This window comes from Kogia breviceps, chromosome 15 (genome assembly GCF_026419965.1).
Source record: "Kogia breviceps isolate mKogBre1 chromosome 15, mKogBre1 haplotype 1, whole genome shotgun sequence".
In the NCBI taxonomy this organism is placed as follows: Eukaryota; Metazoa; Chordata; class Mammalia; order Artiodactyla; family Physeteridae; genus Kogia; species Kogia breviceps.
In genome coordinates, this window is record NC_081324.1 from 23813017 (window position 1) to 23838256 (window position 25240).

Sequence of the window (25240 nt, forward strand, 5' to 3'; positions counted from 1 at the left end):
GAATGCACTTTTTATTCTAAATTGTGGCAAAACGCATACAACATAAGATTTATCATTTTAGCCATTTCTGAGTGTTTACTTCTATAGTATTAAGTAAATACATTCACATTGTTTTTTTTAAAAAAATAAATTTATTTATTTATTTATTTATGGCTGTGTTGGGTCTTCGCTGCTGCACGTGGGCTTTTCTCTAGTTGCGGTGAGCAGGGGGCCACACTCTTCATTGCGGTGCGCGGGCTTATCATTGCAGTGGCTTCTCTTGTTGCGGAGCATGGGCTCTAGGCATGTGGGCTTCAGTAGTTGTGGGGCATAGGCTTAGTTGTTCCGCGGCATGTGGGATCTTCCCGGACCAGGGCTCAAACCCATGTCCCCTGCATTGGCAGGCGGATTCTTAACCACTGTGCCATCAGGGAAGTCCTACATTCACATTGCTGTTTAACTATCTCCATCATGTATCTCCAGAACTTTTTCATCTTCCCCAACTGAAACTCCATACTCATCACATACTAACTTGCTATCCCTCCCCCATCCCCCCACCTCCCTGTTCCCAGCCACACCAATAGTAACCACCATTCTACTTTGTCTCTATGGATTTGACTACTCTAAGAACCTTATATACGTGGACTCATACAGTGTTTGTCTTTTTGCATCTGGCTTATGTCACTTAGCATAATGTCTTCAAGGTTCATCCACCCTGTAGCGTGTGTCAGAACTTTTCCTTTTTTTTTTTTTTTTTTTTTTTTTTTTTGCGGTACGTGGGCCTCTCACCGTTGTGGCCTCTCCTGTTGCGGAGCACTCACGGGCCCAGCCACTCCACGGCATGTGGGATATACCCAGACTGGGGCACGAACCCGTCTCTCTTGCATTAACAGTCAGACTCTCAGCCACTGCGCCACCAGGGAAGCCCAGAACTTTTCCTTTTTAAGGCTGAATAATATTCCATTGTATGTATGTACCACATTTTGTGCCATCATTCATCCATTGATGGACACTGGTGGCTTCCACCTTTTGGCTGTTGTGAGTAATGCTGCCATGAATGTGGGTGTACAAATATCAGTCCTTTTGGGTATATGTATACCCAGAAGTGGAATTGCTGGGTCATATGATAATTCTATTTTTGATATTTTGAAAAGTTGCCATACTGTTTTTCACAGCACTTGCTCCATTTTACACACCCATCAGCAATGCACGAGGGTCCCAGTTTCTCTACATCCCCTCCAACACATTTTTTCCTTTTCCCTTCCTTCCCCTCCCCTCCTCTCCCCTCCCCTCCTCTCCCCTCCCCTCCCCTTCTTTTTTATTTTTAATAATACCATCCTAATGGTGTGAAGTAGTATTCACTGTGGTTTTGATTCACATTTCCCTAATGACTAGTGATGTTGAACATCTTTTCATATACCTGTTGGCCATTTTTATGTCTTTGGAGAAATGTCTATCTGAATCCTTTGCAGATTTTTAAACTGGGTTGTTTGGGTTTTTGTTGTTGTTGTTGAGTCAGAGTTTTTAAAAAATATATCCTGGATATTAGTGCCTTATCAGGTATGTGATTTGCAAACATTTTCTCCCATTCTGTTGGGTTGACTTTTCACTCTTTTGGTAGTATCCCTTGATGTGCAAAAGTTTTTAATTTTGTTTAAGTCCAATTTATTTATGTTTTCTTTTGATGCCTGTGTTTTTGGTGTCATATGTAAGAAATTACTGCTGTATCCACTGTCCTGTAGCTTCCCCAGTTTTTAAATCTAAGAGTTTTATGCCTTTCTCTCCTGTCTCTGTGTCAGTTTGCATTGGCTTCTGTTTTTCTGTATATTTATAAATTATTGAAGCTTATGTCTGTGTTTTCTCTCTTTTCTTGCCTTGTTTCTTTTTTGTTGTTGTTGAACTAGTTGAAAGTATTATAGAAAAATAATGGCATTTTTCTGAATAACTATGATCCTATGATCAGTACTTCCTTGGAAATGGGCACATGAGGCCCCTGCCTTGTGCTCTGTGTTTGAGAATACCTTTCTCGAATTTTTCTAAGTCCTTCCAGCCCCACCTCTCCTCCCTGCCTCAACACCTAAAAGGCATGGTGCCCCAAGTGCTTTTCTTTAGGAGTCTCATGTTGGGAATTATAGTAAATTTTCTAATTACATTGAGAATAGAAGCTTTATTTTGCTGATATTATTGTTTACCACTGTACACCTTATTTTCCTTCTAAATTGTCTTGTCTTTATTTTTATGTATTCCTTTAACTGGTTAGTATATACATAGTTAATGTTATAGTTATTAATTACTTTTCCTCTCATTTTCTAGTACCGAGTTGAAGCTCTTGGAGGAGGCAACTGTTTCAGTCTGCAGGTCTTTAGGTAAGGAGGAAAAATGAATGTGTGTGTGTGTGTGTGTGTGTGTGTGTGTGTGTGTGTGTGTGTGTGTAATGTGTATATATATGTATGTGTGTGTATTGTGTATATATATGTATGTGTGTGGAGACAGTTATTTCAAAATTTCTGTTACAGATTTTGCTGGTGCAATGTGAATTGAATTAATGAAGTGATATATTTTTGTTGATGATAATTATAATTGTACTAATAATTATATTCTTGGTGCTCATTGATGCTTCTAGAGGTTCTCATTCAGTTAACAGCAATGAGACACATGCTTGGTTTATTTGCAGTAGTGGTAATGGACTCCACTAAGCCATAGACCTTATTCTTTTTACAAATTTTGAAATACTGAGAAAACCCCAAAATATTCTTTGTTTTGTAGTTGCATGTATAGTTCCTAGAGAATATGGATCATTCATCCTTTGCTTTGCCAACTGCACGTACTATATATGCTGTTGCTGGCTGTGTTAACTAGAATAATTATCACTCATTAATAGGAAACTATATTGGGAATCTTCTCAAATTAGTAATAACAAGTTGGTGTTATGGTAAAGTGCAAGGGCTCTGGAATTATTTTATGCTCTTAATTATAGCTCTGTTACTTACTAGCTGAGCTTTAATTTCCTCATCTAAGTTGCAGGATTCTCATGAGGAAAAAGTCAGGTAACATATGAAACATCCAGTATAGTGCCTAGCATCTTGTCATTATTCATTATTTATGTCAACAAATGTTACCTTTTTTTGGACCTCATTTCTCAGATACTTTACTTTCAGATTGGTAGCAATTGGAAAGAAATATATGCTTTAAAAAATGTGAATGGTTATACTTACATTTCATTGTTGCTTTGAAAATTAAAGATAACATTATCTGTAAAATGACTGGTGGACAGGAGCTTAATAAGTGATGACAATCTTGTTTTTAAATCAAGCTTATGGATATGCTCCGTAAAAGCTATGTGGCTAACTCCCATATAAGTTACTCTGCCAAAAACAGTCTTTGATGAAATATTTTTGCTTTTAAAAACAAATTATGTTGGTAATGATAGAGGTGGAATTACCATAGTAGCCTTGAATTTTGTCTGCAGTTATAACCATAGATTTGAGGATTTTGCGCTAAATAGAGCTGACTTTCAAAAACCTATGTGACAGTTTGCTGAAAGTTAATTTTATGTAACAGTGATATTAATGCAGTTATTATGATGATGGTTTTTAACGTGACCTTGGGGTTTTACAAAAATAACATTTTTAAAATTGGGAGTAATAGTTACTTATTAATACAATGTGGAAAGCATACTAAAATGTAAAAAAGGCAGTAATTACTCATATTCCATAACTCTGACATAGCTATTGGTAATATTTTGCCTTTTGTTATTTATTCTTTGGATAAACATTTACATGAATATTAAATACACACACTCAATTATTTTAATCTGTGTTTTTCACTTGATATTATGTATCTAAGTGTGTCATTCTATATTTAAAACTACTTTGGAGAATAGCAAAAAAATATATATATATACATTTAATTCCCCAAATTCTAACAATATAGTGGTATAGTTAAAAGTCTTCCCATATTAAACAGTGCAGGAGGGACTTCCCTGGTGGTGCAGTGGTTGGGAGTCCGCCTGCCAATGCAGGGGACACAGGTTTGTTCCCTGGTCTGGGAAGATCCCACATGCCGCGGAGCAACTGAGCCCGCGTGCCACAACTACTGAAGCTCGCACACCTAGAGCCCGTGTTCCGCAACAAGAGAGGCCACCACAGTGAGAAGCCCTCACACCACAATGAAGAGTAGCCCCCGCTGGCCACAACTAGAGAAAGCCCTCATGTAGGGATGAAGACCCAATGCAGTCATAAATAAATAAATAATTAAAAAAAAAAAAAAAACAGTGCAGGAAATCACTGCTAATCTTTTGTGATAAGATCAAAATTTTATCAGTATTCTGTGTGTATTGATTTATATGCACAATTTTATGTAAGTGGTATTATTTCTATGTTGTTTTCACTTAGCAGTATTCAGGAACTTCGTTAATAGATATAAATGTATATCAATTTTAAGGGCTATGTGGGTATGTAACAATTCTCTCTCTCTTTTTTTTCTTTTTTTTGGTCTGAAAATGTTTTCCTTTTTCCTTCACTTTTGGAGGATATATTTGCTGGGTGTAGAATTCTAGGTTGGCATTAATTTCTTTCCATACTTTAAATATACCATTCTGTTATTTTTCTGATTACTCTCATTTTTGTTGAGATTAAAGCTGTCAAAAAAGAAAAAGCTGTCAATGTTAGTGTTGTTCCTTTGAAAACAATGGAGTTTTTTTTATTTCTAGATGCTTTTAAGTTTTTCTTTTTTGTCCTTTGGTTTTCAACATCTTAGAATATGCTAAGGAGTATTTTTCCTTCCTTCTCTCCTTCCTTCCTTTTTTCTCTCCTTCCTTCTTGCTCTCTTTCCTTCCTTTCTTCTTTCCTTCCTCCTTCCTTTCTTCCCTTTCCTCCTTCCCTCCTTGCTTGAGGTTTGTAGAGCTTGTTAAATCTGTGGGTTGATGTCTTTCATCAGTTTTGAAAAATTCTCAGCCGTTAGCAATTTATACATTGTTTCTGTCCTGTCTCTCCTCTCCTTCTAGGGTCTCTGTTATATTTGTGTTAACATTTTCATTGTGTTGCATAGGCTTATTAGGCTCTCTCTCTCTCTCTTTTTTTTTTTGTATTTTACTTTCTTTTTTACTTTCTCTCTGACCTTCCATAGGATATTTTTTTTATTAATCTGTCTTTAGTTTACTAATCTTTTTTCTGGTAAACACATCTATTGAGATTTTTTAAATAAAATTTTAATTTTAGAATAGCTTTAGATTTATAGAAAAGTTGCAAAGCTATGTAGAGAGTTCCCATATAACCCTCATCAGTTTCCTCTGTTGTCAACATCTTACATTAATATGGTACATTTGTCACACTAAGGAATCAACATTGGTACATTACTATTAACTAAACTTGAACCTTTATTCAGATTTCACTAGTTTTCCCAAATGTCCTCTTGGACTTTTTTCTGTTCCAGGATACTACATTACGTTTAGTCATTAAGTCTCCTTAACCTCCTCTTGTCTCAGATTTTCCTCAATTTTAATGACTTTCAGAGTTTTGAGGAATACTGGTAGAGTATTTCCAGAATGTCCCTCAGTTTGTTTGATGTTATTGTCATGGCTAGGTGGGGGTTATCGGTTTGTAGGTGGAAGATCACAGAGGTGACATGCTGTTCTCAACACATTATATCCAGGGATACATGCTATTAACATGAGTTTCACTGATGATGTTGACCTTGATTATGTGGCCAGGGTTGTTTTTGTCCATTTTCTCCACTGTAAAGTTGTGCACCTGCCCTGCTGTTGCCTTCATTTTGAAGGAGAGTTTTTCTGGATACAGAATTCTTGCTTGGCATTTATTTTCTCATATCCTTTTGACTATATCATTCTGTTGCCTTCTGATAAGTCATTCTTTTGTTACTGCTGTCAAGATTTTGTCCTTGCCTTTACAAAATTTTAAAATTTATTCTTTATTCTGCTTGGGGTTTGTTGATGTTCTTGGATATGTAGATTAATGTTTTTCATCAATGTGGGGATGTTTGTGGCCATTATTTTTGTTGGGCTTTTTATATTTATTACTTTTTCCCATGAATCTGTACATGAGGTTCTCTGAGTCCAAACAGATTTCTTATTAAATATCTCACCATGTATTTTAAGTGCATTTCCCCCACTTTTTTCCTAGTTCTTACCTGCTAGGATAGTGCTGTGAGAGCCAGGTTAGTTTTATGTGAGGAGGTGAGGTTTGCTCTGTGTTTGGCTTGTTTAATGCTTACCAGTTGTTTTCTGGCACTTGTTGCCTCTGAATCTGTATAGCAAGGTATTGGGTGGGACTATTAACATAAGTTTTCTGGTTGGAGTAGACAAAAGTACTTTCAGGCAGTTAGGCTTGCTAATGATCCATTGATTACCAAATAAAATTTTAGTTCAATTCTATAAAGTTTGTAGTTAGTTAAAGTGTTTCCTGTTTTTCGGGTAAAGGACTATCCTGACTCAGCCTTTTCATGAGCTTGTATCTTTTTGTATTTTTTCATGGGTATTTTATTTTTAATTCTTTATTTTAAAAAATTTCCCACTCATACAGAGGCAGACAGAATAATATAATGACCTCCCATATGCTCATCTCCCAGTTTCAATCATTTTCAACTCACGGCCAGTCTTGTTTCATCTGTATCTCTCACCTATTTATTGACGTATGGATATGTACAGAAAAGTGCACAAGTAAAAAGTGTATACAAAACAAAAAGCGTATCCTCACATAATTAATTTGACACAAACCTCTGGCATTATATTATTTGGTCCATAGATATTGTGATATGTATCTCATAATAACAATTTTTTAATGGAAAAAATACCATTATCTACTTAAAAACAATATTGCAAAATGTCCACTGACTGTTCAAATTTCTAATTGTCTCAGTTTGTTTGAATCAGGAGCCAAATAAGGTCCATACATTATTATCAGTTAATATGTCTTTACATTCTTTTCAGAGCTAGGTTCCTCCTGAATTTGTCTTGCCTTTTTTCCCCCCCTCTCAATTTTCTTATTGAAGAAAGTGGATAGTAGAGTTTCCCACAATGTAGATTTTGTCAATTGCACTCTTATGGTTTGTTAGCATGTCTCTGTCTTCTATAGTTATGGTATATTGGTTATTGGATCTTGGAGATCATGGGTATTTTAGTGAGATACTGGGAAAGGTTGTTTCAGGGGCTGGAAGCAAGGTCAACTTCTCACCCCAGGTGGAAATCCTCTTTATAATACCCTTGTCTGAGTATTACCTGGAATTTGCTTGAACTCCTGTGGAGATGGAGAATTCCTTTTTCACAAAGCCAGTTCAGTTAACAGATTGCTGCAAGTTCAAGCTCTAGAGTTAAATGAATTAGTTTTCCATTACTTAAGTATTATCTTTATTTGAATTTTTACAGATGAAGAAACTGAGGCATGGGGAGGTTAAGTAAGTTGCCAGGTGTCACACAGGTAGTCAGTGCTGGAGCTGGGCTTTGAACGTAGTCACGTTCTGTAGTCCAGTTCCACGTGCTTTTCTGCCTTCCTGTCAGATATCCCCTGTTTCTACTCTGGTCCTGAAGTGCCTTCAACTTCAATGTAGCATTTGATTTTTGCCAATTAAGTTTGATCCTGTTAAATTCCACTGAGGTATTTTGAAATATTGAGTCTACCATTGAGTATTGTTTTTGAAACATCATTAAGTGTATTTAATTTTATAAATTTATTACCCCATCTACATCTTGTCCAAAAGAGTTCTATGGAAACTTAGAATGTCATCCACATTAAGACAGGGAGTTCCGCTTATAAGTATCTTTTTAGTACCTCACACAGTGCTGGGCACATGTAAGTAGCTCCATGAAGACATGCTGAATGAATGAAAAGGGTACACAAAACTTTAATTACATCAGTCTAGTAGTCTTGGTTGTTCTTTCTAACAACACAGGGTTTTTTGTTTGTTATTTTAATGGTAACCATAAAATTCAAATGATTACTTATAAAGCCATTCAATAATGAAGGGGCTGTTGAATGAACACAAGATTGTGAAGTTGGGATTCCGAAATATGGTTGAAGTCCTGTCAGCCTCAGCATTTTGTTTTGATTTACAGTAGCTATGAAATACTAATTCACACGGAGACACACTTGCACACATTAACTGGTTTTTTTTTTGTTTGGTTTGGTTTTTTTTTTTTGGCTGTGTCGCATCTTAGTTGTGACACACGGGACCTTTGTTGAGGCATGCAGGATCTGTCGTTGCAGTGTGCGGGCTTCTCTCTAGCTGTGGCGGCACTCAGCTTCTTTCTAGTTGTGGCCTGCGGGTTTTCTCTCTCTAGTTGTGGCACGTGGGCATGGTTGCCTCACGGCATGTGGGATCTTAGTTCCCTGACCAGGGGTTGAACCCGTGTCCCCTGCATTGGAAGGAGGATTCTTTACCACTGGACCACCAGGGAAGTCCCCTACATTAACTGGTTTTTTAAAAAACCGTTTGTCTTGAAATCTCAGGATAGTCTTTCATTAAGCTAAACCCAAAGCTTAAAAGTAGGAAATTTTTGATTCAGAGTGAAACTCTAACAATCTCTAATCACGTGTCTATTCTGAATTATGGAATCTGGACAAAACCTGCCCTAACTTAGAGCACAGGTTGTCCCTTGCTACTCACAGTGGGGCTCTCCACCCAGCAGCAATGGGCATCACCTGGGAGTCACAGCTGCAGAATCTCAGGACTCACTTCACACATGCAGAATCAGAATTTAAACTTTAATGAGAATGCCAAGTGATTTAAATGCACATTAAACGTCGAGAAGCACTGTCAACTTCAGTAGGGTAGGGTGGCCGTGGGATTCTGTACTTCCAGCAAGCTCCCAGGTAATGCTGTTGCTGCTAGTCCATGAACCACACTTGGATTAGCAAGGTGCTATACATTTTATCACAATGAGAAGATTATACAGGTACTTGCATCTACTCTCAAGCTGTGACAAGAACACATACCCAGCAGATAGACCTGGGTTAATTGGACAGTTACTGAGAGCTAATCAGGTGGGCTGTAATGGTGTACTTATTCCTATGTATATCTTTTCTTTACAGTTTTGGATTCTGAGATGAGGTGGCTGTTTTCTCCTACAGTTTCTGTTATTTCCATTTGTAAATCATTTTTCATTGTTTAGAATTAAGACCAAGCAGCAATTTCTCTCTTTGCTGATTTCCCCAATTAGATTTGATATTGACAATAAGGTTCATCCCTGAACAACTTCATTCTGACATTGGGCTTTGTAAATGTTATGATATGCTCATTTTGATTTCAGTTCTTAACTTTAAATTTTAAAAACTTTTCTTCTCTTGCAGTTGAAAACAATCCTCGAACAGGAAACCTTGGTGCACTAATTAAGGTCTTCCTGTCTAGAACCAAAGAACTAAAACTTTCAGCAGAATGTCAGAAGTAAGCTGGATGATTAAATCACGCTCTCTCTATATTTAATTTATATTTAACAGTATGAGTATTTTTCATTTATTGGTAGAAATAGGGTATGGTCTTGGAATTGTTCTCATTATTAAGGCGAAAAGTAAAAGAGGTTTTAATTTACTGTCCAGGTCATTGTAGTGAGATTATAAATTCTGGAATCTGCTTTCAGCGTTTTAGGCAATCTTTAGAAATATATTCTTTAAGGAGATTGTGTAATTATTATTAAAAAAATTTAATTTTCTCCCATTTCCTCCGCTGGTTGTATCTCATTTAAATACAATAAGTCCCCTACATACAAACCTTTAAGTTGGAAACTTTCAAAGATGCTAACGTGTGTTTGCATGTCCAGTCACGTAAGTTAGTTCATGTATCTGGCGTACATTGTCACATGTGTGCATGCTCTACAAGTGGTCGTGCTTTTGTGTACTTTACAGTACTGTATAGAGTACCATAGTACAGTATCTTTATTTCAAGCCCAGGATGTCTGGAAGCAAGCGTAAAAGCAGCGGTGATGTAGCTGGTACTGCTAAGAAGTGCCAGGTGATAACGATGGAAACAAAAGTGAAAACAGTTTTGAGAGTGGAGTGAGGAGTGTGAAAAGTATTATAAACCTATTACAGTACAGTACTATTTAGCTGAGTTTGTTAGTTGGGTACCTGGCCTAACTTTGGTTGGACTTACAAACAAATTGGACTTATGAACATGCTGTCAGAATGGAATTCGTTTGTATGTAGGGGACTTACTCTAATGACTTAGTGTATTATTTCATTCCACATTTGTTTCCTTTATTTCTTTCATATTAGGTGAACGAAGGTTCAGATTAGATATTATGGTTTTATATTTATATAGTGGAAGGTTCACCTTTTATCCACTCGAGCATTTTTTGAAACCATTTTTGATGGGTAGGCTCTTAAAAGATTTCTCATTAGCCTGTTTCCAAATAATTTATATTGAATCCAATTAAAATTGTTGTGAGTCCATGATTATTAATACAAATAGCAGGTGTTGTACTGTGCAGCTGGTGATGCCCCATTTAAAATTTTGGTTGTGGGGACTTCCCTGGCAGTCCAGTGGTTAAGAGCTTCCGCTGCAGGGGGCATGGGTTCAATCTCTGGTCTGGGAATTAAGATCCCACATGCTGCAGGACGCAGCAAAAAAACCCCACTTTCTTTGGTTGTGTATTTGCATATATTCTCTTTATGTTACTGTAGTTTTAATTTTTTCTATTTTTAGTTTTCTTTTCTTTGAATTGCCTGTGTATGGGGCAACTATAAAGTTAAGAACAAAGAGCAGTCATGCCTAAAGGAAAAAAATTTTAAAGTTGACTCACTATGTAAAATACACAGAATGAAATATGAAGTAAATTATAGTAGATATCATTGGTCCAGTGTCATAAATCATGAGCCGTTAAAAAAGGTATGGACATTGTTCCAATATTACAAACAAAATGGGCAAAGTGATTGAGAAATCAGTGGACTAGAAATAAAGTGATTGTGCTCATGATTAAATACTGATTCTTGTATAATTTTGCTCTTTCCTTTCTAGCCACATCTTCATTTGGCAGACACACAATGCTTTGTTTATTATTTGCTGTTTGCTGAAAGTGTTCATTTGTGAGATGTCAGAGGAAGAGTTACAACTTCATTTTACTTATGAAGAGAAATCTCCTGGCAGTTACAGTAAGTATTGCCTTTGAAGATGTTCTGGGATAATGTGTGTAACATATAAGGATAGAATTTGAAGAATTAGAAGTATAATTTTGAAAATTCTACTTTTCCTCATAATTTTTTTTTTTTTCGGCCACGCCACGTGGCATGTGGGATCTTAGTTCCCCGACCAGGGATCGAACCCATGAACCCGGCAGTGGAAGCATGGAGTCTTAACCAGTGGACCGCCAAGGAAGTCCCAATTTTCATTTTTAAGCGACCTGACACCATCGCTCTTTCTTCCCCTATATTAATTTAAATGAACTGAGACACTTATAATCTTTTTCTTTTTTCTCTTTTTTTAAATAAGGAGGCTGGTAAGATTGAGACTTTTCTTTATTTTGACTTCTATGTATATGGGAAATAAAAATAAAAATCACAAATATTCCTTTCAGGAAACAAATGTCAATTTAAATACCATTACTAGGCCAACACATTATTAAGGGAGACAACCAATCAGAATTACAGATTTTATAAATGTTAAAGGTTACTTTCATAGGACATAACAGTCTCTGAGTCTGGGTATCTGTGGGACTCCTTGATCAGAAATAACGTTTTTAAGTATAGTTTTATGATGCCAAAGTATATTGTCTTTTTCTGAAGATACAGGAAAAGGTTACCATTTTCTCCTGATATTGCCAAAATTTTTTTTTCCCCCAGTAGTTAGGAGGGCCTATAGTTTTCAAGATCAACTGCTGGTGTTTCATTTCTTAGCATTAAAAGTTACAACCTGGAAAATAAAAGGGCATAATGGCATTATTAACAATTAAAATACGGGGAATGCGGTTTTTCACCTACCCTTCACGCTTGCTTCTCTCTTTCTCAAGGCAAAGGCACTGTTGCTTCTGAGTTTCCTGGATTCATTTTTCAAAACACACCTCTGCCTTCATCAGGCTTTCTTGCCCACCTAGAGCTTTATACATTGAAAATGTTTAATTTACTACCTTTATAATCAGCCTTCTAATTTGTTAAATATATATACTGATGTTTAAATGGTTAGAGCTTTTAATCAGAATTGTATCTTGTATGTGTTACTTTTGTTAATGCTAGGCTTTGTTTTTGTGGTACCAATAGTGCCAAAACATACTTCTGTTTAGTGAGTTGCATTCCTTTCCAGGAAGTTCTGTCAGCAAGAATGGAGTGAATGTTTATCCCCATTGGGCCTGAGAGCATAGTCCAACCAGCACCTGCAAACCCAATACTTTGTTTTGCATTATGTCACAGAAATTAGGCAAATACTGTGCTTTATTTAACACAATATCATTTTTATTTTAATAAAAAATCATTTTTTTCCATTACTTACTGTTGAGCAAATTGACGCACTTGAGAGATACACTGTGCTTATTTGGGGGCCAAACGTCTTGCCACAGTACCCTCTCTGTACCTGCACTCCCCACTCACATCCAGGCTTGAGAAGCATGGTTTTGTTGTACATCCCAGGTAGCCTCATGTAGAGGCAGGACAAAAACGACCCTCTTCAACCATGGCCACTTTATCAAGATGGTTGTCTCACTGAAAGAGCTGTGTGTGAGGTTTGGTCATTGGTGATTTTGTGTGCTGACAGACTGTCCTGTTCCTTTATCCGGTTGGCAATTCAGAATTTTATACATGCTCTTTTTTTCTTTCTATTTGCAGCTGAGCTGCTCTTTGTCCACCAGCTTAAGTCCAGTGAACATCTCCCTAAGGTTAAAGGCTTGCTGTTTTGGGCATGTGTAATTGTTTTCATCTTAGCCTTAGGTTGTTAGTTTGAGATTTCTACTTCTTATCACTAGTATAAGTCCTTTTTTATATTTTCTGTCAACATCTTTTTACAGTTTGTAAAAGTGTGATAAAATTAAATGATTGCACAGATACTGTTAAATGGGAAAAAAATGGAACCTCACTCTGAAAACAACCATTTGTTAGCCAGTCTATGAATGTCTGACTTAGGTGTGTAAAAGACTGTTTAGGGATAGGTAAGATACAGTGGTAAGAGTTGTTTCAAGCTTGAATTGACAAAAGTAGAGGACCATCTGCAAACAATTGAGCAAATCAACCAAGGCATTTTAGTTTAGGATTGTTGGGTTATTACAGCATACTGAATTTTTTGTTTATCCCAACTCACTGTAATACTGCCATGATCAGATGGATATTGCTGCCATATTCAGTGAAGCCATCTTTATGAGGGTAGTATGACGCTTAGTTCGCTCTCAGTTTTGTAATTGAAATTTGTGAGGATTTCATATTTGAACATTTTCCTGTAGGCTATGTATGATGTGGTAGTAGATTGTTTGCCAGAGAGAATTTGTATCATTATGCAAACATAGCTCTTTCCACGCCTTCGAGAATAGTCAAGGGGACAAAGCCAGGCCTAGGCAAAACTGTGAAGTTCTACAACCTTGTTTGCATTCTCCCTTTGCCTTCAATGCAAGTTTTCCTTTCCTCTGTCTTGGTATTATGTCCTATTTTTGCTGACATAATAACTGATATCTATTTTACATTTTTTATGCATAAAGCCAATCTTTTAAGTCCTTAGGGGCCTAAAATCTGTTGCTGGCTTCTGCAGACACTTATGGTAGCTTGTTTCCTTATGTCTTTGATGGTGCTGACTGTGAGCTTTTATTTGTTTGATCTTAACCTGAGGCCCCAAATAAGGGTAAGATTTGCATTTGCTTCTAAAGGGATCCAGGGGCTGCACCATAGGCCACTTCAGTCTCCTTCAGCAGTTCTTGGCTTAATGTGGCTCTCAGGTTCAGCTTCCCAGTGGCAAGTCTGAAGACTTAGTCTCCCAGTAGCTGGCTTCATCCTCAGGGACGCCCTACCCCTAGAGTTTGCTTATTGCTCAGTGTTTTACTCTGGATTCAAGCCATGGTTTGTTTGCTTGTAGCGGTGGTTCTTTCTGGTTACGGTGCTGGGGTCCTTGGAGATTTCCTTTACTTTGTGGAAGCCCGTCAGTGCACTAAAGAGTGTATTTTAACCAAGAACTCATTGTTTTGTACAGGAGGGCCCTTTGGAGTAACTACTCCACAATACTGCTGCCAATTATAGTTTCTTTACAAATATTTTTAATTCTTTAAATGAGGGAAGATACCTTAGGAGATTGAGAGACTGAAGATAAAAGCAAAAAATAAAATAAAAAGATGGGGGGCGAGAAGCTGTAAAAAGGTCCAGGGAAGTAAGAGGCACTAGGATCTGGAGCACAGAGAGGGAACACAGGTTTGCTCTGGAAGAATGTGCCGCTTGTGTCCCTGAGCGGGCAGGTGTCGGGGCGCTGAGGAGGAGGGGGAGGAGGAGGAGGAAGGGCACCTGCCGAGAGCTGGGCAGAGCAAGTCTATTGAATTTGTTACAATACTGCTTCTGTTTTATGTTTTGTTTTTTTTGGCCGTGAGGCATGTGGATCTTAGCTACCCCCGATCAGGGATCAAATCCGCACCCCCTGCGTTGGAAGGCAAAGTCTGAACCACTGGACCACCAGGGAGGTCCCCACAATATTAGTAATATTTTGCAAGTTGGAAAACTGAGTAGCGCTGAATTAAACTGACCAGTGAAAGCTGGGAGCTAAATGCCTTCAGAGTTGGAGAACTTCAGAGAAAAGCCAGTTCTTGCCGCAGAACCCTGGAGATGCTTAGGAATTGGAAGTGCCAGGTGTCTCTGAAGGCAGACAACCAGGGGGATTGATGGAAAGATCTCTCCCCTGTCATGTACAGTCATGGGACCACCCCTTCCCCAGTTTAGTACTAAAATCTGCTCTCTATAGAGGCTGGACCAACGGGGCCTCCCTTTGTGAGCTCTTGGGCACAGTGGAGGCAGTGGTGTACCGAGAACAGGGTTAAGAGAAGAGGCTACAAAATGGAAGAGTGAGGCATCTTGACTTGGCTTCTAGAATGCTGGCACTGGGGTTTTACCCACCCCACTTTCTTTCCTGCCAGAAGACGAGTGGACACTCTTCTGGAGAAAACGAACCCAAAACAGGGAAAGACTTATAGAAACGGACATTTAGGTGCCCCTCAGTGAAGCAGCTCACAACCCACCTGTGGGAACCACCATGTGGCAGGCTGTGCCATTTGTCTCCCTCTAGCTGGTAGATGGGGAGTCAGGGATCCCATACAGGTGAGAAAACTTATAATTTGTGAGAGACCGAAACAAACAGAAGAAAAAAATTACATGAGATGGAAATTTATGGAAAAAAAAGTTCTTAATCACACCTCTTCAACAGAGCCAATTTCCTTTTCATTCCCCTCTGGCTTAAAACCATTTCGAAACTGTTTGGAATTACCTTCCAAATCCATGGTGTATTTGTTTTACTAAATGCAGTGGAGGTAAATCTTTCTCCTTTGAAAGTAGCTTTGATTTTTTCTGATGGCCAAGTTGCTTTGGCTCCCATGTTGGCAGGGCTTTTACTGCTCTTTCCTCCGCTTGAGCTGGTCCCTAGAGCCTGGGGCTGCTGTCACTCAACAGGTGAACCAGAGATTGTATTGTGGGGGGAGGTGAGTGATTTTGGTTTTACTTTTGTCTTAATATAAAACTTAATCGTTTAATCTCATTAGTTATAGATAAGTAATGCAAACCCCCCCAAAAAAACTCCACGATAGTTGAACAATGTGACTCAGAGAAAAAAGAAAGCGCAGATTTATTCTTTTAAAATATTTGGCATATAAGATTTGTAATCTGACTTTGCAGAAGAATAAAGTGCTTCTAGGGACCCCTGACTTGTTCTCTGGTTATTTAATAGGTGATAATGTGATTCGCGATATTTCTTAACATTTTTGTTTGTTTGTTTCGGTACGCGGGCCTCTCACTGTTGTGGCCTCTCCCGTTGTGGAGCACAGGCTCCGGACACACAGGCTCAGCGGCCATGGCTCACGGGCCCAGCCACTCCACGGCAAGTGGGACCTTCCCGGACCGGGGCACGAACCCGTGTCCCCTGCATTAGTAGGCGGATTCTCAACCGCTGCGCCACGAGGGAAGCCCGTGATATTTCTTTTGCTCCCCTTCTTTCTCTTATGTAATCAGTGGAACAAAATGAATTAAATTTTACTAATTGGCACATTTTATAATGAAACCTCATAGAGTATATTATCCTTGAGGGTAATTAGAAACATTTCTGTTCGACTGCAGTAATAGCAGTCGACCAAAATTATTGCAGATTTTATTGGAATGGTTGTGTGACACAGGTTTATAAATATTTTAATGCACGAAAATGTAGACCAGTTTTATTTTTAGAAAAGACTGAACCCATTTGCTTTTCCTTAATTAATTTATGGAGGCATATTTGATTTTGCTAATTAGAAGTTTAAATATGATTTTTTTTTTTTTTTTTTTTTGCTGTACGCGGGCCTCTCACTGCTGTGGCCTCTCCCGTTGCGGAGCACAGGCTCAGCAGCCATGGCTCATGGGCCATGTTATGAGCCATCAGCAGGCGGACTGTCAACCACTGCGCCACCAGGGAAGCCCTAAATATGATTTTTAATACTTTAGAATAATTCCAGTATTAGCTTCACAGTTAAAATAGACAGTAACCTAGACTCTGTCATGTTTTTTCTGAGTAGAAGTTTATAGTAAGTATAATCTAGCTATGTGTCTTCATCTTAAGGAAGTCTTTTGCTCTGAACTTTCAGGCACTCTTTGCAGTGTAGCTCTGTTAATTCTTAAGTTTTAAGTACCTGTATTAGCACAGTATTGGGCAGCATTGAGAAACTGACAGTTTGACTTTTTGAATGCAAGGAAAACAATGATTAGCTCTCTGTCTTTTAATATTCCTTCTAATAACTACGTGTAACCTGATTTAATTGACCCATATGTTTCTCTTTCTGGCTGCTGCTTTGTTTTCCGTCAGTGCTGTTTTTTCCCATTCCTCGAATGAGTGCTTTAAAAATTTTTCTTTTCTCTCTCTCTTCCCCACCCCTCCTCCCCCCAACTCTGATGGAAGGAGTTTGGTTATAACAGTATTCTATTATCTGTGGTTGTCTCCCTAAGGCCAAAATAAGAGAGTTGAATCTTAGTCCGTGATTCTGAATGGGTGCCGAAAAGAAAGCACTAGCAGGGACTGGCCACAGCTTAGTTTCGGGTGTAGATTTATTAGAGCTGTGAGGGGCCATAAATCTTGTCCTTCTTTATCTTTCTTGCACCTTCCTCTGCTGACACTCATAGGGACCCGGGAAGTAGCATTTGGGCTTTAAAATGGGAGAACCTCAGGGATAGGGGTGGGATTTCAGTGACCTTGGTTTGCAGGCTATTCGTAATAAGAGTTTGTATTTATTAGTTGTTTGAGATTATTTGTAAATTGGATATTTAAGTCAAGAACTTGAGTATGTGTTGATGAATGTGTAGGCTGTCACCTTGACGTGTAAAGTAATACGTGGTGTTTCCGATCTGTCCCCTAATGCGGCTCAGAGTACTCACCAGGGATTTGTATTTAGGGTCTTCAGTGAAACATGGATTGGTTGACTGGATTTCTTTCCAGCTTTGTATAGAAACAGGTCTTTAAAAGTAATTTGTAAGGTTGTGTTTTTTTTTTTTTCTCCTTTGGAAGTCTGAATTTGGGTGGAAATCTGAATTCTGCCACTTACTCTAAGTAAACTAACCTCTCTGAGCCTTGATTTCCTCATCTGTAAAATGATGATGATCATACCTGCTCCTTAAGAGTTATTGTTAGGATCAATGTGAGCTAGAGAGAACGGAATGCTTATGATTTAAAATATTAAACTGTAGATTTAGAGGCAGTTTAAAACCCTTTAAGAGATTAAAAAGACAACTCTAGGTTATAAAAGTTCACAACACAGTAAACACGCTGAATCTCTGCAAATTTCTTTACTCAAAGAACATCAATTTACTTTGTCATGAACCTGCAAATTTCAAGGACTTTTAAGATTCTTTTTCCTGTGAGAAATGCATGAATAATTTTTGGCAGGTGAGTTTTATATTTACTTGCTTTTATTGAAACTAAGGAAGATATTTGGCCTCACATGAAAGCTAAGTGATATAAATGCTGCTTGGAAACTAATGCAATATGAGTGACTTGCTTAATGTAAAACCTGCTAAGCAGTCACTCTTCACTTGCTGTGAAATTATTTGCTTCTAGATTAGCCCCAGAAATAAGGATATAGTATTACGCAAGAATGTTTTTGCTTTAGTAAATGGAAGTTGTCAGAGATTTCACCTGGAATTTGCTTTTTCTTGCCTTTAGTTTTGTTAGAACTTTGGCCTTGAAATGCTACTCTTTACTTGTATGAAATAGATTTATCATTATTTTCATTAGTATTGTGTTACATTGATAACGAAGCTGTGTATGTACTCCTTAATTAACCAGCTGTAAACTTGGCTGAGGTCATGATGTGGATGGCACATGGAACCAAAGAGAGGATCCTTGTCACCATTTTAAGATTTGAAAATTAGATGTGTTTACACCCCGGAAGGAAAAAAATCCAATCAAGCACCATCTGTGTGTCCTGTGTACTTGTTCCCTCACCTTCTGTAATTAAAAAACTTGTGCTGGGGACTTCCCTGGTGGTCCAGTGGTTAAGAATCCATCTTGCAATGCAGGGGACGCTGGTTCGATCCTTGGTTGGGAACTAAAATCCCACATACTGCAGGGTCTACTGAGTATGTAGAGCCTGCGCGCTGCAACTAGTGAGCCTGTGTGCCACAACTACAGAGCCCATGTGCCACAACTACAGAGCCCTTGTGCTCTGGAGCCCACGTGCCACAACTAGAGAGAAGCCCACGTGTCACAACTAGAGAAAAGCCTGCACATCGCAATGAAATATCCCACGTACCACAGCTAAGACCTGTCGCAGCCAAATAAATAAGTATTAAAAAAAAAGCCTTGTGCTGGCTGCTTGGCTGAACTAGGGGTATATTATTAAACTGGCTAATTTATTTGGTCTAAAATGTTCTTCAGGGAATCAGTGAGTGATTTTAAATGTTCTTTCTGGGTCTGGGTCACCACATTCTCTGGGATAAGCCAAAGAATGACAGTTCAGCAAATAAGTATTGTGTATGTATTATATGCCAACAAACCAGCTTGTTGGAATCGGTTGTTAACTCATTTGGGTTATGTTGGACAGCCTTTTTTTTTTTTTTAAGATTTATTTATAATTTATTTATTTATTTTAGGCTGCGTTGGGTCTTAGCTGTGGCACGTGGGATCTTCGTTGAGGCACGTGGGATCTTTTATCATTGCGGTGCGCAGACTCTTTGTTGTGGTGTGCGGGCGTCTCTCTAGTGGTGGTGTGTGGGTTTTCTCTTCTCTAGTTGTGGCGCACAGGTTCCAGAGCACGAGGGCTCTGTAGTTTGCGGCACGTGGGCTCTAGTTGAGGTGCGAGAGCTCAGTAGTTGTGGCACACGGGCTTTAGTTGCCCCGCAGCATGTGGGATCTTAATTCCCTGACCAAGGATAGAACCCACGTCCCCTGCATTGTAAGGTAATCCTGTTGGACAGCTTTGGCAGAGAGAGATTTAGTTATATCTTCTCCTGACTTTCTTCACTAGTTGAGCTATAAGGCTTCCACTTCTAGAATGAGATTTAATGTGGTCATTGAACTTGATTCTTGCTGTGTATTCTTTTTAGTATTGATTCGTGTCTTCAGTGTGAAAGAATATTCTCTTCGAGGTTTGCACTGACCTCTCAGAGGGCTACTGTGCCAGTTCTATTTTTGGCAAGGCAAGAAGGAATTTCTTCATACTTTCTGATGATGCCAGGTGATACTGTGGTCTAGAAAAACAGAATTGCTAAACTTCGTTTTGAGATTCCAAGTGCTTTGATGTTTTGGGAGTAACCACTAGATTTGGACTTAGACACCTGTGTTCACTTCACTGAACATGTATTGAGTGTATGTTATGCGCCAAGTTCTTTGTCAGTCGTCACCCTGAAGAAGGACAAAGTCGAATAGGGGCCAGCTTTACATGTAGTCAGAAACTGAGATAGTGCAACCAACATTTATAATATCAGACAGGTGCACGAGGCATAGATGCTGTGTAGATGATTATTTTTATTCAGGGTGAGGCAAGAGAGTTGCATTTTATGGAGGAGATGAAGACTGAGGATGGTTCAGTGTAGATAAAGTTGGGCTTTTTAAAAAAAATCAGTTTTTTGGGTATTCCAGGAAGAGAGAATGTAATTGTGGGAGGCATGATATGACATGTATCAGGCAGCTTGGCATTGCAGGAATATAAATCACGAAAGGAGTAATGGTGGGAGATAAAGATAGAAAGGGATTCAGGGCCTGTATCTTGCAGGGTCTGACATACTGTATTTTGGGGCTTTGAGTTTTTTCTGACGTGTAGTAATCAGCTTAAAGCAATTGACAAGATCTAAGCCAGGAGAATGAAAGGATGGAATTTAGTTAGCTCCCTCTGATAGAGATCTGGAGTTTGGATTGGAGAGGAGTAAAATTAGAGGTAGGAATACTAGTTAAGAAGGTTTAAAGAAGTTTTTAAACCTTCTTTAAATGAGTTTTAATTTAGTAAATTTGTTTAACTGAACTGAAATGATGACATAATGAATGAAAGAATGACAAGGAGTTAAGGAAAGAGGAAATATCAGAGGGGCGGACTGTGTAATTGAGAGGACTTAGAGATTGATTGGTTATAAAAAGATGAGTAGGAGAGAATCATCTGGGTTTGGGGCTTGGGTTACTGATGTAGTCACCAAAAAGGACCATAAAGAATAAAGAACTGGATTTGAAGTGCTGGGAAAGAGGAGTTCAGTTTTGAGTGTGTTGAGGTTGAGGTACCAGTGAAGTATCTAGGTGGAGGTGGTCAGGAGGTAAGTAGATATAAAAATATGATGTGCATTGGAGAGGCTGAGAGGAAAACCGTAGACTTAGGAATCACCAGTGTGTAAATGATGGTTGGTGAAGGGAGAACACAGGGAGTGAGAAATGAAGAGAAGAAACCCAGTGGTGGAATCCTGGGGGAACATTTCAATGTTGAAAGGTATTCTGAGGTAGCGGATTCTGGGAATGAATAGAAAAAGTAGTAGGTTAGAAAGAAGGCATATAGGGACTGAGAGAAGAAAGAACTTCATGAAGGAGTAGGTGTCAGTAATGTCCAAAGCCAGGAGCTACATGAGATCCCGATTGACTTTGGAAGTTAGAAGGTCACTTGGCTTAGAGAAGTTTGGGACAGAGGAGCATTTCTATTGGAACAGTAATTTGTAACCTATCTTTGCTGCTTACTTATTCTGTGACTTGGGAAAGCCATTTTGTCTTTGGCTCTTTGTAAAGAGGTGGTTGGCCTCTTAGCGGGTTTCAGTCTGTGATTGGTGGGGCTCCATGGGTTCAGAGAAGGCACTTTGAGGCTCATCAAGGAGATCAAGGGTTAGGTCAGATATTCGTTGGGGGAGAAGGTGCAGATAGTCTATTCCTGATTCAAACAGAGCAGCTGGAGCAGCTTGAGTTTTTATCTATTTTATCTTTTTGACTTTAGTGTCAGATTTTATTTGAAAAAACATAGTGTGGTATAAGAAACTTGAAAACTACCGGCCTACAGAAGCCATAGTTAACCTTCAAGCATTAAAAGAGATAGAATAAATAGCTGGTGTTCAAAATTCCTCTACTAGATGAAGATTATAATAGATGCTGACTTGCTTCAAGATATAGATTTTATTCAGAGGTCAACATTAGTGTTCGAGTTTCTGTAATAATAATTATTCTTATTTTCATTAGGAATGAAAACTAAACTTCTAAAAAAACTGAATTCTAGGGACTTCCCCGGTGGTCCACTGGTTAAGACTCTGTGCTTCCACTGCAGGGGGCCCGGGTTCGATCCTGGGTTGGGGAATCGCATGCCGCATGGCATGACCAAAAAAACAAAAAAACTGAGCTGAACAACCGAATTCTATTTTACACTTTGTTAAAAAACGTTTTATATGTCTTACCAGGTTCTGACTCAGAAGATCTTTTGGAAGAATTGCTGTGCTGTTTGATGCAGCTAATCACTGATATTCCACTCTTGTAAGTTCTGGCTAAGCCAGGATTAGTTTTAGCTTCTTTGTATATTGAAGATGGTAATTGATAATGTTGAAGAGTCTGTGGGTTGTGGTGTATGTCGTACTTTCATGTATGCCTTTTATGTATGCCTCCGTGTACATCCATGGGCTTCTTCTGTCTCTCTTGCCTAATAATATTTAGACTCTGACAGCCTGTCATCAACACAAGAATTTTATGTTGTTGAGGGGAAGATCAGCTCTTTAGCAGTACTGAGCATATGATAGGCACAGAATTAATCTCTGTAAACAAGGGTTTGAGAGGGAAACAGTTAAATCTAGTATATATGTGGTAGATGCAGCTAGTTTTCCACCCATTATTTGTTTTCCCCTTCTTCCTTGCTTCCTGATTTTATTGCTATATCTGGCCCTTTTTGGAGAGGTCAGATTTCCTTTCTTGAAGGAAGCCTTTCTTCCTTTCTAGCCTTTCTTGAAGCTAGGTGTGGTCAGTGAGATGTGTGGTCAGTGAGATGTGGGGGGGAAGTCCTCAAATGAAACTTACGGGTGCAGCTCTTTAAGGGGACCTGACTCATCTAGGAGGCATACATATATTTTTGTTTGTGAGAGCCCACTTTCCTGCTTTCTGGAATGTGGACAGGGTCTCTTTAGAGTTCTGTTGGACATCTTGGCACCAGGAGCTAAGAGACTCAGGGAAAATTCTGCTTTGACATCATTGAGCTATTGAACCAAAGCCATCAACAACTACACATCCTCCCCCTACCCCACACCCCCGCCCTTGGAATTCTTTTTTTTTTTTTTTTTAACATCTTTATTGGAGTATAACCGCTCCACAATAGTGTGTTAGCTTCTCCTCTACAACAAAGTGAATCAGCTACACATACACACGTGTTCCCATATCTCCCATATTTTCTCATGTGAGAAAACTAGACCCTTATTTGTTTACACTGTTACAACTAGATTTCTGTCACTACAGCTGAATGCAGTTTCTATGTGATTCAAAATGTTTTTACTTTTGGGCTTCCCTGGTGGCGCAGTGGTTGAGGGTCCGCCTGCCGATGCAGGGGACACGGGTTCGTGCCCCGGTCTGGGAGGATCCCACGTGCTGCGGAGCGACTGGGCCCGTGAGCCATGGCCGCTGAGCCTGCGCGTCCGGAGCCTGTGCTCCGCAACGGGAGAGACCACAACAGTGAGAGGCCCATGTACTGCAAAAAAAAAAAAAAAAAAAAAAAAAAAAAAAAGTTTTTACTTTTAAAGCAGTTACTCTCAACCTTTTTTTTTTAAGTTGTCTCTCTGAGGAGCCTCTTTAGAATTTTTTTCTTAATTGCCTCTCTGAAATCCTAATAAAATTTGAATACCCCATATACACTGAATATCTGTTTATGTGCTATGGCCTTTTTGAGGGCCACACATCATTATAATATCTATGAAGTTTTTCACCTCTTAAGAACAAATTTCCACCCTCTTGAGGGTGATCTCGACCCCCCCCCCCATCGAGAACGCATATTTTATTGTATTTATTTTTTATTTTTTATATTTTGGCCACACTGCACAGCATGTGGGACCTGAGTTCCCCGACCAGGGATCAAACCCATGCCCCTTGCAGTGGAAGCTTGGAGTCCTAACCATTGGACCACTAGGGAATTCCCGAGAATGCATATTTTAAAGGAATTATTTTTTGAAATAAAAAAGTAGATTTTTAAGATTTATCATCACAGAATCTCAGTCTATGTGGGGATATCGTTGGAAATGTGCCACTTGCCTGTGCCCCAAAAAGGAAAGATAGGTATTTGTGAGAAAACAGCCTCCTGGCCTCTGTTGTGCACAAGTGCAGCATCCAAAATTGTAATACAGATTTAGAAATGAGAGCCACCAAAGCCTGTTGTGACTTGGTCTGGTGACGTGCAGCCTGGAAGGTAGGGCTGAGACAACTGAGGAATCACTGACAGTGAAGGGCATGGGAGAAATGTCCCAGGCAAGTTGAACTCTTGTGACAGACACAGCTCTTTGCATGCCTGGTATCCTTTCTCCCCTTCCTCTCCAATACTGTTGGGGGCAGGCTGTGCCTAGCTTAGTTTTCAGGCACTTTGGGAACTAAACATGGCTCTGTGACACAGTTTGAGCCAATTACACGTGAGCAGAAGTCACGAGCTTGCAGAGCATGTACCTTCAGCCCGTTGCCCTTGGCCCTTCTCTTCCTTCCTGGATGTGGAGGCAGTGTTTGGGCCATGTTGAAACTATGAAGATGGGCGCCACACACGAAGAAGCAGTGTGGGATACTGATAATGTTATAGAACCATCACACCAACCCTAGATGGCTTATCTTTGGATTTCTCCTTATGTGAAAAGAGCAAACAGTTATTTTGGTTAAGCCACTGTGGCTATTAGCTTTCTGTTACTTATGGTCAGATGTGGGAAGGGGAGCACATATATTGCCTACTATTTGCTTATCACAGTATGTGTGGTGTTTCATGTGTTCCTGATTTAATTTTAAAAGTAGCACTACCTCTATTACATTTGTTATTACCAAATACCAGCAATTTTGTATATATCCTGAATGAGTGCCTTTTGTTGTTGTTGTCGATAAAATGTCATGGTAAAGTTAAGGGGGATGGAAATGATAAATCCCTTCAGATAGTAAATAAGCTGTGAATACAATAAATAGACCAGCCACTTAAACGCTCTTGGAGAGGAAGCAGTGTTGTAATAAATCAAACATTTTAGTGTTTTATGTGTTTATACTTTTAAAATGAACTGAAAATGCACAGACAACCAGATGTCTAGTATTATGTACACTCGGCTTTAACCAGCTGCTGAAACAATTTCTTATGATTTAATGTTCTTGGAACTCCATCCTACAAGAAGGTTTGTCTTGGTAACAGTTTCCATGTGAAACCAACCTACTCTTTAAATGTTTCATCTACTATAGCCATAGTGCAGTGTTACCGATCAGCTTATAATTTAAGGAGGAATGTTAACCTCTGAAAACTGGGGATGGTCTAGACACACCTGACTATCATCAGACTCGCTATAAACGTTGAGGTTTAACGTTGGCATGCCAGCGCTGCATTAGTGGGTGAACAGCAAGAGGAAGCTAATTTTAATCGCCATCGTGGGTAATACAAAACTAGCTTAAACGTTTCGTCTGAGACTATGAAATCATTCTATTAATATTGAAAGCAAATGATTACCAAGAACAGAGGTAGACATTT

At 38.9% G+C, this 25240-nt stretch overlaps 1 protein-coding gene across 6 annotated transcripts in view; it reads left to right on the plus strand.

Annotated features, from left to right (window-relative positions):
• The window catches only part of DYM (dymeclin), a 383872-nt gene that overhangs the window by 52731 nt on the left and 305901 nt on the right, over window positions 1–25240 (plus strand). For all 6 annotated transcript variants that reach the window (XM_059039793.2, XM_059039792.2, XM_067015750.1 and 3 more), the window contains exons 3-6: window positions 2293–2345; window positions 9282–9375; window positions 10945–11078; window positions 21966–22038. In XM_059039793.2, coding sequence (XP_058895776.1) covers window positions 2293–2345; window positions 9282–9375; window positions 10945–11078; window positions 21966–22038 — 354 coding nt within the window. The remainder of the gene's footprint in view (window positions 1–2292; window positions 2346–9281; window positions 9376–10944; window positions 11079–21965; window positions 22039–25240) is intronic.